The following is a 14,503-nucleotide window of genomic DNA, read 5'->3' as shown; positions in this document are numbered from 1 at the left end:
AGTTGAACTCGATGTAATACTCTCCTCAATGTACACAAAAGGCCTATTTCTCTCAAATATTGTTTACAAATCTGTCTAAGGGCCCTATCATACACCTGGCGCAATGCGCGATGCAAGTGTCATTTGCTAGTTTCAACCCGGCGCAATTATAATTTTCACGTTTAGCACCACGTTGTTTAAATTAATAGCAAATGCATTTGCATTTAATTTTGGGCCAATGGGCATTCTGGTCTGAAAACGAAATGTGTTCAGACACATTGTTGGCGCGTTGCTATTTTGAGGCAACTAAAATAGACTACGCCATTGACCAACTAACACCTAGTCAATGGCGCAATACTGTTTTTGTTATTTAATGAGCGCGTTATGTAATATGCGCCTATAAACGGGACAACAACGCGCGTTTCCTTAACATGGATGCGCAGCAGCATATAAATGTTTTTAAATATGAAAAATTAAAGGATGCAAATTTAAAACATTATTATTGAGTCTTTTGGACATAAATCAGGACCAATTATGAGACGTTACAATGCGTAAAGAGCTGCTTTATCTGTAGCCTGGTAAGTAATTAAATGTTTTGCTTTAAACAAATGCCAATATTGCATTTATTTTTTATGTTTTTTTTTTTCGATTGCTAAAACACTATAACCAGGCATTTGAACTAAAATTTCAAAACCATAAGAAGCACAATCATTTTGCTGAACAATAAACACTACTCCCCTGCTTTAACACATGAGTCAGATTTGGTGAACTTTTACTTCAAAACTCAACACACAAATCCCTACATTTCTCAGTGCTTACACCATGTGGTCATACGGAAAGCACCAGCATTCAATACTGTTCAATCAAGTCAGCACAGCTTAGGCTCAATTAGCAAACTATTACAAAGGTGGAAACACTTAGAGTCAACATTGAACACACATTAATCAGATCCTTCAATAGATAAATAAAAGGGCCTGAATCAGTTCACTTAGCTTTGGAACAATGGATCTACAGAGAAATTAAGGAATAGGTCGAGGAGAAGGAGGAGGGAGAGGAGGAGGCAGAGGAGGAGGCAGAGGAGGAGGGAAAGAAGGAGGTGGTGGTGAAGGAGGAGGACATGATGAAGATATAGGAAGAGGAGGAGGACGTGGTGAAGGAGTAGGAAGAGGAGGAGGATGTGGTGAAGAAGTAGGAAGAGGACATGGTGAAGGAGGAGGAAGGGGATAGGGATATGGTGAAAGAGGACTAGGGAGATGTAGGGCAAGGTGACAAGCAGGCTCAGATGAAATTCGAGCCACTCTAGCTGACCATGTCCTTGTCCATGGAATGACTATGAAGGAGGCTGAGCAACGAATTAAGCCTAATTTGAGTCGCTTCATTGTTGCTTCCATCTTCAGAGCCTTCAGGGAGGGAAACAGATAGATGTACTTACAGTAAGGCTTCTCTGTACAGTAACTTTAGTGTGCATACACTGTTGGACTATGCTACTGGAATAAGGAAATGCATAAAATTGGCTTCCATACAGATCAACATATCAGTAGATGAATGCCAGGAGTGGATCATGCAAAAGGATTTTACCCTTGATGTTTGGCTAGGACGAATATAACCTGTGATGTGAATGAGATTCTCTGGCCTGACCCAGAACAAAGACAGGATGTTGAGAAGGAATATTTTTTTAAAAATGTTTTACAGTTGTGCTGTGTAGCACACAAATGAATAAAAATGTGCTTGTTTTGAAGTCACATGAAAATGTTTTTGAGGGGGAGAACCACAAGCAACTTACCAGTTTTGGATATATTGTTTCGAATGTATTGCACCAGTGTGTAAGATGAGATGTTATGAAATTGTGTTTACTGTTTTGAGAATATGAGGCATAGTTTCAATAAATGTGTTTAAGCAACTGAGAAAAACTGTAAATGCTACACAGTGGATTTATTGAATATGATGACTTTGTACCTTTGGGTATGGTGAAATGAGAACCTTTTTAAGTAATGCTTCTCAAAACACTCATGGCGCTGTCCGAGTGCTGAAATGTTTTTTGTCTTCACACATTTGTAAACTCTTTATCTCCTCTTTGTTACAAATAAAGTATTTTTAGGGTACAAACCTTTTCTTGCATATTTGTAAATTATTTTTTGAGATTACACTGATAATGTAGGCTATCATTCCATTTTCAGCAATTAAAAGCCAGCTAATTTTATTTTCATGACTGAAATAAAATTACTTTTAAAGGTTTAATACAAAAATAACAATTTCAATACAAATTAAAACAAATTTTTTTCAGTTTACATATTCCACCATATAAATAGGGAATCGGCATGGCGCAACTGTCTTTTTAAGGGGTTGAAAGCTGAGACTCTCATTGGTTTATTGCACTTTACGCCCAAAACACTCATTACTCATTACGAGAAGAGGAACAACACTTTTAGACTGTGCGCTTGGTGCACAAACCATTTTTCCAGTTATCAAATTAGCGAAAGCAAAGTTACACTGTGCGCCATGTGCTTTAGACAATGCGCTTAGAACGTTAAAATAGGGCCCTTTATCTGTGTTAGTGAGCACTTTTCCTTTTAATTCTCCATATTAAGCGGATGATTAGACAGCATGATTATTGCACAGGTGTGCCTTAAGGGGATCGCACACCGGCCGCGCAGCTCAGCACCGCGTCGCGCCTAGGAGAACTCGGAGGTATTGTAAACCGGAAGTGCACATTAAATAGCGCGAGCTTCGTCAGATAGCGTCTACTTAAAAATGCAAAATATACGTTAGCAGCCAATGTTAATCCTTAATGATTTGGGACAAATATGATTTTATTTAATGTTAAACTATGTGAGTGGTGCTGTGTGGCGCGACAGGGATTTGAACAACTTCCTGAGTCACAGCTGGGCGGCGCGGACAGACGCCACCTGGCGGCGCTGGTGTGCGTATACTCATAGAAAGCAATGTGTTCGATTTTTTTTCGAACGGCGCAGCGCTGAGCTGCGTGGCCGGTGTTCGATCCCCTTTAGACTGCACATTTTAGAGTGGCTCTTTATTGTGGCTAGTTTTACTGTATTGGGAGGTCAGTGGGGTCTGAAACCATTTGCCTCACGCAGTGCAATACATCTCCTTCACATGTTGATCAGGTTGTTGATTGTGGCCTGTGGAATGTTGATCCACTCCTCTTCAAAATTCTTTGGTTATGCTAACCGATTGTTGCAGCAGCTGTCCAGGTGGCTGGCCTCAGACGATCTTGGAGGTGAAGATGCTGGATGTGGAGGTCCTTGGCTGGTGTGGTTACACGTGGTCTGTGGTTGTAAGGCCCGTTGGATGTACTGCCAAATTCTCTGAAATGCCTTTGGAGACGGCTTATGGAAGAGGAATGAACATTCAATTCATGGGCAACAGCTGTGGTGGACATTCCTACAGTCCTGGGGCCCGATTCACGAAAACATTCTTAAAACAAAAAATTAGAAAGTTCTTAAGATAAATTATAAGAAGTTCGTAAGAATGTTCCTAAGTGCAATTCTCGAACATTTCTTAAGAAGTTCTCTTTTTTTCTTAAGAATATCTTAAATTTGTGTCTTAAGAATAAAATTACATGCTTTGAAATGAATTATGATAACCTGCTAATGAGGTAACAATACACTTATCCATTAATCTTTTGACTACCTTGCGATCATTATCGCGATACAAACGAGTGATGCATTAAGATTAAAGGATGTTATTCGCTGTTGTAACAGAGGCCAGCTAGTATTAAGGCGGTGCGGTGAGAAAATATAATTCCCTAATGTCCCAATTGGTCCGTCATACGGGTCGAGCACTCCGGGCGTGCGTGCTTCACTCTCCTTGCCCACAGCTTCATCTCCCGCGCTCATGCGTCAAGAGACAGATGTGGAGGGTGAAGCGTGCCCGCAGTTTCGGAGTGCTCGACTTGCATGATGGAGCGATTACCGGTTCGCCTCCCGCTTAGAGTGAGACAGTCACTCTAGAGAGTGAGAGTTTGCTAATATTATCACTAATACTTATTTGTGTTTCATGACATATTACTGAGTAAGCCATTAAACTTCATTATATGAGTGTGGGATTCCTCTTTAAACTAATCTATGTGAAGTAAACAGATTAAATTGCCATTTCAGACTACACAATACAACATGTCACATTTAAATTCAAATTAACTTATAAAACATATTATATTTTGAGATTTAAGACGACTGTTAGGTTATCCTAACTTTAAGATGTTTATTGTATATATATACAGTTTATTTTTCGAGAATTGGAATTCTTCTTATGTTTTTTCTAAGGAACATGCTTATAGAAAAAATAATACATTTTTTAAGAAGCTTCTTTGAGAATACAAAATATTCTTAACTTTTTTCTTAAAGCTCCACTGTGTAGGATCTACTCCCATCAAGCGGTGAAATTCTATATGACAACCAACTGAATATTACTTTCTAGCCCCCCCCAGTCGGAACGCGGTTTAACTCGGCCGGTGGCCCCCGGCCGTGTCATGCCAAGTTTAACATGGCTTCCAGTAGCTACAAAGCAACAGCAATGAAAAAAAATGAACAATTTGCAATGTCCTTTGCCTGTGATCCATCAAAGCACACATATTTATGTTAAACATGGAAAAAGTCTGATTTTCACGGTATGTCCGCTTAAAATCACATACAAAAAGTAACCATAAACGTAGCTTAGACACTCATTTTTCATCGACGCGAGGAAAAATATCATAGGGGCTGTTAAACTTGGTATTAAGATGTGTTTTCGTCGATCAGATCACAAGTGGACAAGAGAGACACATTATGTTTACCCTTGGTGTTTAAATCCGTCTCTTTTTGTCCATTTTCGACCGCTTCTCTCCAGATTACTGAGGAGATGGTCTGTGGACAAGTCCCTCTCCTGTCATTTAATCATGAGCGGGAGTAATGACGGGTTTAAATGGACGCAAACTAATATTATGTCAGAGTCCAATGCTTATGTTTTAAGTAAACGTTACATGTCCGTGTATATGTAAGATCTTTCTCTGACATTGGTGAAAAAAGATCGCTTAACTTTCACACGCTTGTAAAATGAAACGAAAGACGCGCAGATCAGACGCTTTTATCAATGAAAGGCTAAAAATAGCGCTGTACACCGTGTGTTTGTGCTTGAGGTCAGAAAAGATGAAAAACATTTATCTCAGTTCCTCAGATTACATAAATGGGCGGAGAGACGGCGTGTGGCTGTTCGAACACATTAAACCACATGCGTGGTTACACTAACAAGTGTTATGCATAACCATGCTATAGTTAGCCAAAGAACTATAAAACTTCAAGTTTGCAACATAGACTGTATATAGATGTAAACGAATATGCTGAATTACCTGTGGAGAAGATAGAAAGTATGCAACTTCTGTGTCCCTTGAGCCTCATGATCTTGGTAAACTAACAATACTCCAATATTGACTTTGGTCTTGATGTTTTTCCTGTCGCGTTGTCATTTTAAATCCCCTTTTCACTTCCTTGGCGACGTGTTTTAATGTCCTCGAGAATAGTTCTTCAAAAGGCTTTCAAATCTGCCTCAAATCAAAGCATTAGATCGCGGGATCATCACGGTGTGCGGCTGTTGTAAAATCCGAAGGATTCAGTCTACGCAGGTTGCATATCCGGGCTGCATACGTCATCAAGCCTGGTTTATTTAAATTAACTGAGCATTACATTCGCAAGTCATAAGCTTATTACATCAATTTACAATTAACTTAGAATAATTGTCAGCTTTATAATTGTTAATATTCTGAAATAAGACCGTCTTGATGACGTTTACTGCCTACACATGCAACCTCCGGAGGCTTCAGCTAGCGGCCAGCGTGAGTGTAGTCTGAAAGCGCGAAAGGCGGAGCTTGAATTTCAGGAATGTCCCTCGACGGCGAATGTATTTCAAAGATGGAGGCACAACATGGATGCGCCATTCGAGCGACTCGACTGTATGTATTTTAAATAGCAGATTCTACACTTACGAGAATACTTTGATTAGTGGGGTGTAAGTAATTACACATGAATGAGCACATACTTTTGAAAGAAAACATGGGTTTTTGCTAAGAATTAACTCAAAAAAGTACACAGTGGAGCTTTAAGCTTGAATTTAAGATAAAAATGGCAGTTAAGAAGTTTTTTTTTCTTAAGAATGTTTTGTGAATCCGGCCCCAGCATGCCAATTGCACTTTTTTTTTTCATTTCATTGTGCTGTGTGATAATACTGCACATTTTAGAGTGGCCTTTTAGGGTGTGCTCATACTATTTAAACCAAACCGTGCTCGGGTGCGTTTGACTCCCAAAGCCTGGTTCGTTTGAGTAGTGTGATCGCTTTGTACCACGCCCGGGCGCGGATTGATTAATTGCGCCCTGGCCGAGTTGCAGAGGTGGCTTGGAGCGTGGTTCACTTGGGCTCAGGGTCGGAAGGTGCAGTGTGAGAGCAATCACGCCAAAGCGCGCTTCAAAAGAAAAGACGTCAATTGCGCGACCATTCACCTTCATCAGACTTAGTTAAAACCTTCTAATGCGCGCAGCGGGGTTACATGAATGTCTTAGCTGCACACATAACAGACTAACTAAGCAATATGATGACATGTGAGAGGGATGTCTGTTATCACGCACCAAATGATTCCATATAAAAAACATACTTAGCAAATAAAAACAAAGACTTAACATTACGATGGGCTCCAGTGTTAAGAGAGCGCTTAATGACGAAAGAGTGCCCGGGCTCAGATCGATAAAAGTACAGTGTGAGTGCGTGCTTCTGGGGGAGTAGGGAGGGGGGACAAATAGCGCTGGGGCATGGTTTGGTTTGGATAATGTGAGTGCGCCCTTATTGTGGCCAGTCTAAAGCCCGGAATAAACTGCACGATTTTTGTCCTCTTATAAGATCATTACCTTATCACACTGTGTGACATGTATAGTTTAAACTCTGGTACGAGAGGCGTGTAGACTGTACGATGATGACACGGAAGCTTCGGCGGCTGCGTCACACGTTGCGCAACGTCACCAGCATGCGCTCGTGGTAAACAAATACCGGCGCGCAGGTCGTAGCAGCAAACACACTGTGCGGTGATCATGCCGAATTTCTGACACTGCCAGAAAACTATCGTAGGCTATCTTTGGACGCAAGACCGGGAAAATGGCCGTCTTTGAACCTCTCTCACTGTACGACATAGGACCACCGATGGAGAGCCATGATCACAGAAATCGCGACAATAGTTTCACAATGGCAATCTTTCGTCTGGGACAGCCAATTATCGTGCAGTGTATCCCGGGCTTAAGGCACACCTTTGCAATAATCATGCTGTCTACTCAGCATCTTGATATGCCACACCTGTGAGATCGATGGATTATCTCTGCAAAGTAGAAGGGCTCACTAACACAGATTTAGACAGATTTGTGAACAATATTTCAGAGAAATAGGCCTTTTGTGTACATAAAAAAGCTCATGATAAATGGGGGCAAAAACAAAAGTGTTGCGTTTATAACTTTGGTCAGTGTATGTTGTACTGTTGAACCTAACTGTAATGCAGTGGTTCTCAAATCCAGTCCTTGGGCCCCCCCTCCCAGAACATTTTGGATGTCTCCATATATAAAACACCTGATTCAGTTCATCAGCTTGTTAGTGTGTTAATTAAGGAAACTTTTCAAACATTCTGGAAGGAGCCTGATGAGTGAAATCACCTGATATAAGGACACATCTAAAATATTCTGGGAGTGGGGGGCCCAAGGACTGGATCTGAGAACCACTACTGTAATGCAACAGAACAGAATATGTTATATCAGCATGAAGCACTGATATTTTCAAATACGTTGATGATTTTACCTAAATTCTGTGGTTGTCACAGGATTGGGAGCGTTGGTTTCAGTGGGAGAATAAGGTGACACAATGTTCCTGAGAATGAAAATGCCAATGCTAGTTCTATTAGATAGAATTTCCAAAAATTTTAATTTTGTGCAATCCACAACATTTTTCAGACTGTTTCATCCAAGTAAATTAATGATATTATGAGGTGTTGATGGATTTACCCTTCATTTCTGGAAGAAAAAAAAATGTGTTGCTGATGTCTTTTTTCCTGAACATCTATATCATCAGGTTTTGAATGAGTATCCCTAAACAAAACGAGACCACTGATCAATGCAAAAACTTGAAACAAACTAGAGCAAACAACTAGACTTCTACGTTTTTGCTAAATGTTCTAACTTTAGTGTAGCTGAGTAAATGTTATATTGCTATTATAGCTATTGTAAATCGGGCAATTTGGAAAGCTGCATAACAGATTCTCTGTTCACTAACTGCATAAATGTTTACTATGAGATGTATGTAGCCTAGAACAGAAAGTAATATGAATTTGTTTATGCCGTTAGGTGGCAGTGACCTGTGGCAGCCAATCTAGCTTACAAAATATAACCAGGCGGGGGAGAGATTTCATTTAAAGCAATATGAATAAAGTGAACAATAATTATTTGCTTATTTACTGTAAACGATTGCTCAGGACTAGCAAAGACTAGATGGGCCTTCAATGCTTGTGCCGTAATAAAAATGCAGGTAATGATGATAAAAACCAACAAAACAAGTGAGGCTACAGCACCAGTGCTTGGCCTCTATTAATAATCTTACCAGGTTAACATGCAGCTGGTGTGACTTTGATTGGTTTCTGTGAACTCTGCACTGTGAGCCTGATGCAGAATGACAGAAGTAATTGTTAGGATTTGCTGTATTTATAACAAAAAAATTAAAGAATAAGTTAAGCCACATAATGCACACGTCGCATCAGCTTTTACAATGTTACAATGACTACATTTTTAAATAGTATTAGTTGTGTAAGGGCTCTGTGTGTTTTGTTTTTTGTTCATGTCTTTTATTTTGAAATTGTCATGTCTGCCTTTTAGTCCTTGTTCTTTGGCTGCAGCCTCCAAAAGTCAAATGTGTATCATGTGCAACTATATTATAAAGCACACTTGGGTCTAGGGTTGCCAACTTTCTCACTGTAAAATACATGACAAAAGATGGCCTGTTGCTGCAGTGCGGATATGGTTTTGTGTACACAGTGTATTTAAACCATTTGTCAAAATGATAGCTAACCTCCTAATTAAATGTTAATTTGTAACTCTTATGCCTTGGCAACATACATGGTAGATTTATTTATAGTTTGTTAATTTAAAGCAGTAAGCCTACTTTTAACACAGTCTATTAATTGAACCATTACCTTTACTATCTGTCTAAAACAAAACACTTTTGACTCCTGCACTAAGGGTAAATAAACTGTTATCCCCTTCATGTTAATAGTACATGTGACAAATTAAACTTAAGCATAATTTCTGTAAGCTGTGGTTTTGCAGAGTCAACATCAAAAACTTAAATTAAAACAGACTTACAGGGCTTTATCATACACCCGGAGCAATGCGCGGCGCAAGTGTCTTTTGCTAGCTTTAACCTTTTGCTAGTTGTTTACATAGCAAATGCATTTGCGCCCACTTTTGCAACCATGGGCGTTCTGGTCTGAAAATGAGGTGTGTTCAGGCACATTGTTGGCGCATTGCTATTTTGAGGCAACTAAAATAGACTAAGCCATTGACCAACAAAAACCTGGTCTAAAGTCTAAAGTCAATGGCGCAACATGTTTTTTGTTATTTAAAGAGTGCAGTAAATTATGCCTATAAACGGGACGACAACGCGGGTTTGCTTATCACATACATGAACAAAACGCTTTTAAATATGAAAGATTAAAGGATGGAATGTAAAATATTATTATTGAGTCTCTTGGACATAAATGAGGACCGATTATGAGACATTAGAAGGTGCAAAGAGCTGCTTCACCTGTAGCCTGGTAAGTAAATAAATGCTTTGCTTTAAACAACTGCATCTATTTTTAAATGTTTTTAAATGCTACCATACGGATTTCTTGTATATGATGACACTGTACCTGTGGATATGGTGAGATGAGAAACATTTTAAGTAATGCTTTTTAAGAATCCCATGGCGCTGTTCTTGTGCTGAAACGCTTTGGCTCTCCGTGCGTTAGTAAATTCTTTATGTCTTCTTTGTATTTTTAGGGTACAAACCTTTTCTTGCATATTTGCAAATTATTTTATGAGATTACAATGATCATGTAGGATATCAATACATTTACAGCAATTAAAAGCCTACTATTTGTACTTCTATGACTGAAAGAAATCGTCTTTTAAAGGTTTTAATCAAAAAATTAAAATATCAATAAAAATGAAAACAACACATTTTTTAACATTATTCTTAAACTAGGGGTCTTCTTCCTCCGCTTAGTTTTTCAGTTTACAAAGTCTGTCATCTAAATAGGGATTAGACATAGTGCCAGCGCAACTGGCTTTTAAAGGGGATGAGAGATAAGACTCTCACTGGTTTATTGCACATTACGCCCAAAACACACCCATTACTTATTACAAAATTAGGAACAACCCTTTTCGACCATGTGCTTGGCGCACAAACCACTTTTCCCTTTGTAACTATGCAGATCTTATACATCTTAAACATATACTGATTATGCTTGAGGGACCACGTGACACATGGCATTTCATTCGCAAGTCATAGGCATATTCGTGTGTTTTGCGCCACCCCGAGGAGCCATAAAGGAATGGCGCTGGGATATCTATTTATCTTGTTTATTAATTAATGTATCGATATTCGAAGCCAGCTTATCGATTCTCGCCATATTGATTTATTGTCCCACCCCTAATTACAAGCATTCTTGGATAAGTGCGACCACCAGCGTTGGTAAGATGTTATATTTTTATTTTTTCAACGTTAATGATCTCGAAATCTGATTTAAAACGTAAGCTGCGTCCCAATTTGCCTACTTAATCTTTGCCCTATAGTACTGTTTTTTGTTTTAGAAGAGTACCTACTTCTACATATGTGAAGGCTGCAGCCTTTGGATTAACGTACTTGGTCTTTGTAGCCTTGCTGTGTTTCCCTGCCCTAATTGTCTTCAGATGTCCCTTTATTCCATGATTAGTCTGTGTATTTTCCCCCCAGTGTTTTCCATGGCATTGTCGGTTTATGAATGCATTTGATGCCGTTTAATGTTGTGAATTACTGTTTTCTTTTTTTTGGATGTTAACAAACTAGATGTTGCTGCGACTGTTAAAGGCTGTTTATACTAATACAAAGCCTTTAATATCCTATAACAGCACGTCTAGTCACTAGCTAGCCAAATATCAAGGAGTAACAAATCATGCTGCTATAACATACATACATTCATACATACATATAGCATTATTCCTGACACTGAAGGCAAGTTTGACTGTTGACAAATTTGCCAGTTGACATTTAAAAGCAATGAAACCTGCAGCCTCATGGCCTCCTGGGTCCACCAATGCTCAAAATCCCTTTGAAGCTTCATTTTTGACTTTTCAAGTAACATCTGTAGATGATCAATCTCAGTCTTTAGTCCTTTTAGGCGTCCAGATGTGATCTTGTAACTATAAAGATAAATCTTAATTTAAATAATGTAAACAATAATTAACACTTCTCCACATAAGTACTAAAAATATTATAAGAAATAACAGACAGACAATAAAACAAAAAGGTGGAGATAATGAATTACAGATATATACAAACTTTTTCTTTTCCTCCTCTATCTGGTTAAGGATTCTCTCCTCCACTTGGTCGGAATCTGATTCTTTTTGGTTCCCGGTTAAGCCTTAAGGGTGAAATGAGATATAATAAAATTTATTGTGACATTCTAGTCATCTATACTTCAAATTTTCTTATTAAACTTTTTCTATTTACTATTTAACATATAGAAGGGTCATTGTGATTTAATAATTGTTCTGAATCTGATCTCTAACAAAATTTCTTCACAAAAATGCAATTATGCAACTTTTCCAAAAAAGGCTGTCGGGGAATGAGTTAATGTCATAAATCCAATCAATTAGTGACCCAACTGCGTCAGCATTTTTTGGACTCATTTGCAAGTAAATTTGCAGATCAACAGCATAGCAGTGAAAAGCTATATTATGCCTGGCTATGATGGACCTGAGAGGCAGCATATAAAGTCAAAATAAAACCGGCCTGGAAAAGAGCCTTGCGGCACCCCACAATAGAGAGAAGTGGTGGAGGAGGAAGAGGCCTCAATCCTTACAGAAAATGTTTTATTGGTCAAATTTGATGAGAACCACTGAATTGCGGTACCCTCAATGCCAACATAGTGATAAAGGCAAGACAGAGGACTTTATGGTACACTGTATTAAAGGCCGCCGTGAGATCAAGTAACACTAGAATAACAGGGCTCTTGGCATCAACAAACCGAACAATGTCGTTGTGCACCTTTAACAGTGCAGACTCAGTGCTATGTCGCGATCTGAATCCACACTGGAATTTCTCAAAATTAAAATAAATAAATAATGTAATTGTATAAAAACAATTTTTTTAACACTTTTGAAAGAATGGCAGGTGGGATCCAGATTTGTTTTTTAAGCAAAGGCCTAACCACAGCATGTTTGAAAGCAGCAGGGACAGATCCTGAGCTAAGACATTCATTAATGAAAACCAACAGAAAAGGCCCTACAGTGGTAAGGACATCTTTTACCAATTTGGTTGGAGCAAGGGGCCATTTGTAATTTTCATTTGTTGCACTACTTCAGGGGTGTCAAACTCAAGGCCCAAATCTGGCCCTCCCTTCATTTTATGTGGCCCGCGAGACTTTACAAATTATTTTACTTATGTGGCCCGTGAGAGCTTACAAATTATTTTATTGTTATTATTTATTTTTTGCAGTGTACACTCACCTAAAGGATTATCAGGAACACCATACTAATACTGTGTTTGACCCCCTTTCGCCTTCAGAATTGCCTTAATTCTATGTGGTACTGATTCAACAAGGTGCTGAAAGCATTCTTTAGAAATGTTGGCCCATATTGATAGGATAGCATCTTGCAGTTGATAGAGATTTGTGGGATGAACATCCAGGGAACGAAGCACCCGTTCCACCACATCTCAAAGATGCTCTATTGGGTTGATATCTGGTGACTATAGGGGCCATTTTAGTACAGTGAACTAATTGTCATAATCAAGAAACCAATTTGAAATGATTCAAGCTTTTGTGACATGGTGCATTATCCTGCTTGAAGTGGCCATCAGAGGATGGGTACATGATGGTCAAAAAGGGATGGACATGGTAAGAAACAATGCTCAGGTAGGCCGTGGAATATAAACTAGGGAAGCTCTGATCGATCGGCCGCCGATCGTAATCGGCCGATAACAGCATTAAATGACGCGACCGGCACTCGCTAAATTTGGCGATCTCATGAGCCGATCTTTCTGTTTACTTTTGTTATCATAGCGTTCCTGATGCGGCTGCAATTAGAGACCATTTTACACAGTGCGAGCATTTTGTAACCCGTTGCTCATGTGTGATGTGCAGATTTGGATTTCTCTCTCTGCCTTTACAGAGATATGCGTATTTTCTATGACGCCGCGCTCCGGTCCTCAGTGCGATGCGTCTTCACATCCCTATCAAACAGCGTATACAACACATATCTATCGCGGACAATTGCATCCTCATGCCGAAAGTTTATTACTTGCATTCGTTTTAAAGTTTTGAAGGTTTAAACTTCCATTTTCCTCACAGCTGCTCTTGTTTGTGGACACCCGCCGCACGCGTACACAGCAGCCAGTCATCATTGCACGTGAAGAGAACGATCTCTCCCACGTCTTAAAGCTACAGTATCCTAATTCATCTCTCAATAAAATGACTCTCTGCTCATCAGTGAAGAACTGTTGTACTTCATACTAATGCGTGTTTATTTAATTCATACAGTAAAGACTGTGAAGTGTTTTATTTTAATTACTTTTAACAGACATAAACCTTTTTAAAGGCATATTACATTTCTCTTTGCAAGAAGAAATATCTGTTGTGCTTATTTATTTGATTCTCTATTAAAACAATATTATACCTAATTTATAGTTAGTTTCATTTCTACAAATGGTTCAAACTCTGCTAGATTATAGATAAAAGATTCCCATTCCACTGCCATTCTGTGATCGGCACTGATCGGCAGATCATGATCTTGGTGATCGGTAATCGGACCCAAAAATGCTGATCGGAGCATCTCTAATTTAAACGAAGCCCAATTGGCACTAAGGGGCCTAAAGTGTGCCAAGAAAACATCTCCCACACCATTACACCACCACCCTGCACAGTGATAACAAGGCATGATGGATCCGTGTTCTCATTCTGTTTACACCAAATTCTGACTCTACCATCTAAATGTCTCAACAGAAATCGAGACTCATCAGACCAGGCAACGTTTTTCCAGTCTTCAACTGTCCAAATTTTGGCAAGCTTGTGCAAATTGTAGCCTCTTTTTCCTATTTGTAGTGGAGATAAGTGGTACCCAGTGGGGTCTTCTGCTGTTGTAGCCCATCCGCCTCAAGGTTGTGTGTGTTGTGGCTTCATAAATGCTTTGCTGCATACCTCGAGTTGTAACGAGTGGTTACTTCAGTCAAAGTTGCTCTTCTATTAGCTTGAATCAGTCAGCCCATTCTCCTC

The 14,503-nt window shown here is 39.2% G+C and overlaps 1 protein-coding gene across 5 annotated transcripts in view; it reads right to left on the bottom strand.

The window, feature by feature from the left end:
• Window positions 1-14,503, bottom strand: part of kif6 (kinesin family member 6) — a 283,602-nt gene that overhangs the window by 47,458 nt on the left and 221,641 nt on the right. For 4 of the 5 annotated variants that reach the window (XR_012370505.1, XM_073869458.1, XM_073869455.1 and 1 more), the window contains 5 exons: window positions 11,572-11,653; window positions 11,297-11,432; window positions 8,596-8,654; window positions 8,004-8,087; window positions 7,801-7,869 (listed from right to left, as the gene is read on the bottom strand). Coding sequence is in view for 4 of the 5 variants with exons in the window: in XM_073869458.1 (XP_073725559.1) it covers window positions 7,801-7,869; window positions 8,004-8,087; window positions 8,596-8,654; window positions 11,297-11,432; window positions 11,572-11,653 (430 nt within the window). In the remaining variant the exon portion in view is untranslated. Of the gene's footprint in view, window positions 1-2,619; window positions 3,327-7,800; window positions 7,870-8,003; window positions 8,088-8,595; window positions 8,655-11,296; window positions 11,433-11,571; window positions 11,654-14,503 lie in introns of those variants that run through there. The other variant, XM_073869456.1, reaches the window with a different exon arrangement.

Source organism: Misgurnus anguillicaudatus, chromosome 7 (assembly GCF_027580225.2).
Source record: "Misgurnus anguillicaudatus chromosome 7, ASM2758022v2, whole genome shotgun sequence".
Lineage (NCBI taxonomy): Eukaryota > Metazoa > Chordata > Actinopteri > Cypriniformes > Cobitidae > Misgurnus > Misgurnus anguillicaudatus.
Note: the sequence above shows the minus strand (reverse complement) of the source record. Positions and strands in the feature narration are given on the sequence as shown.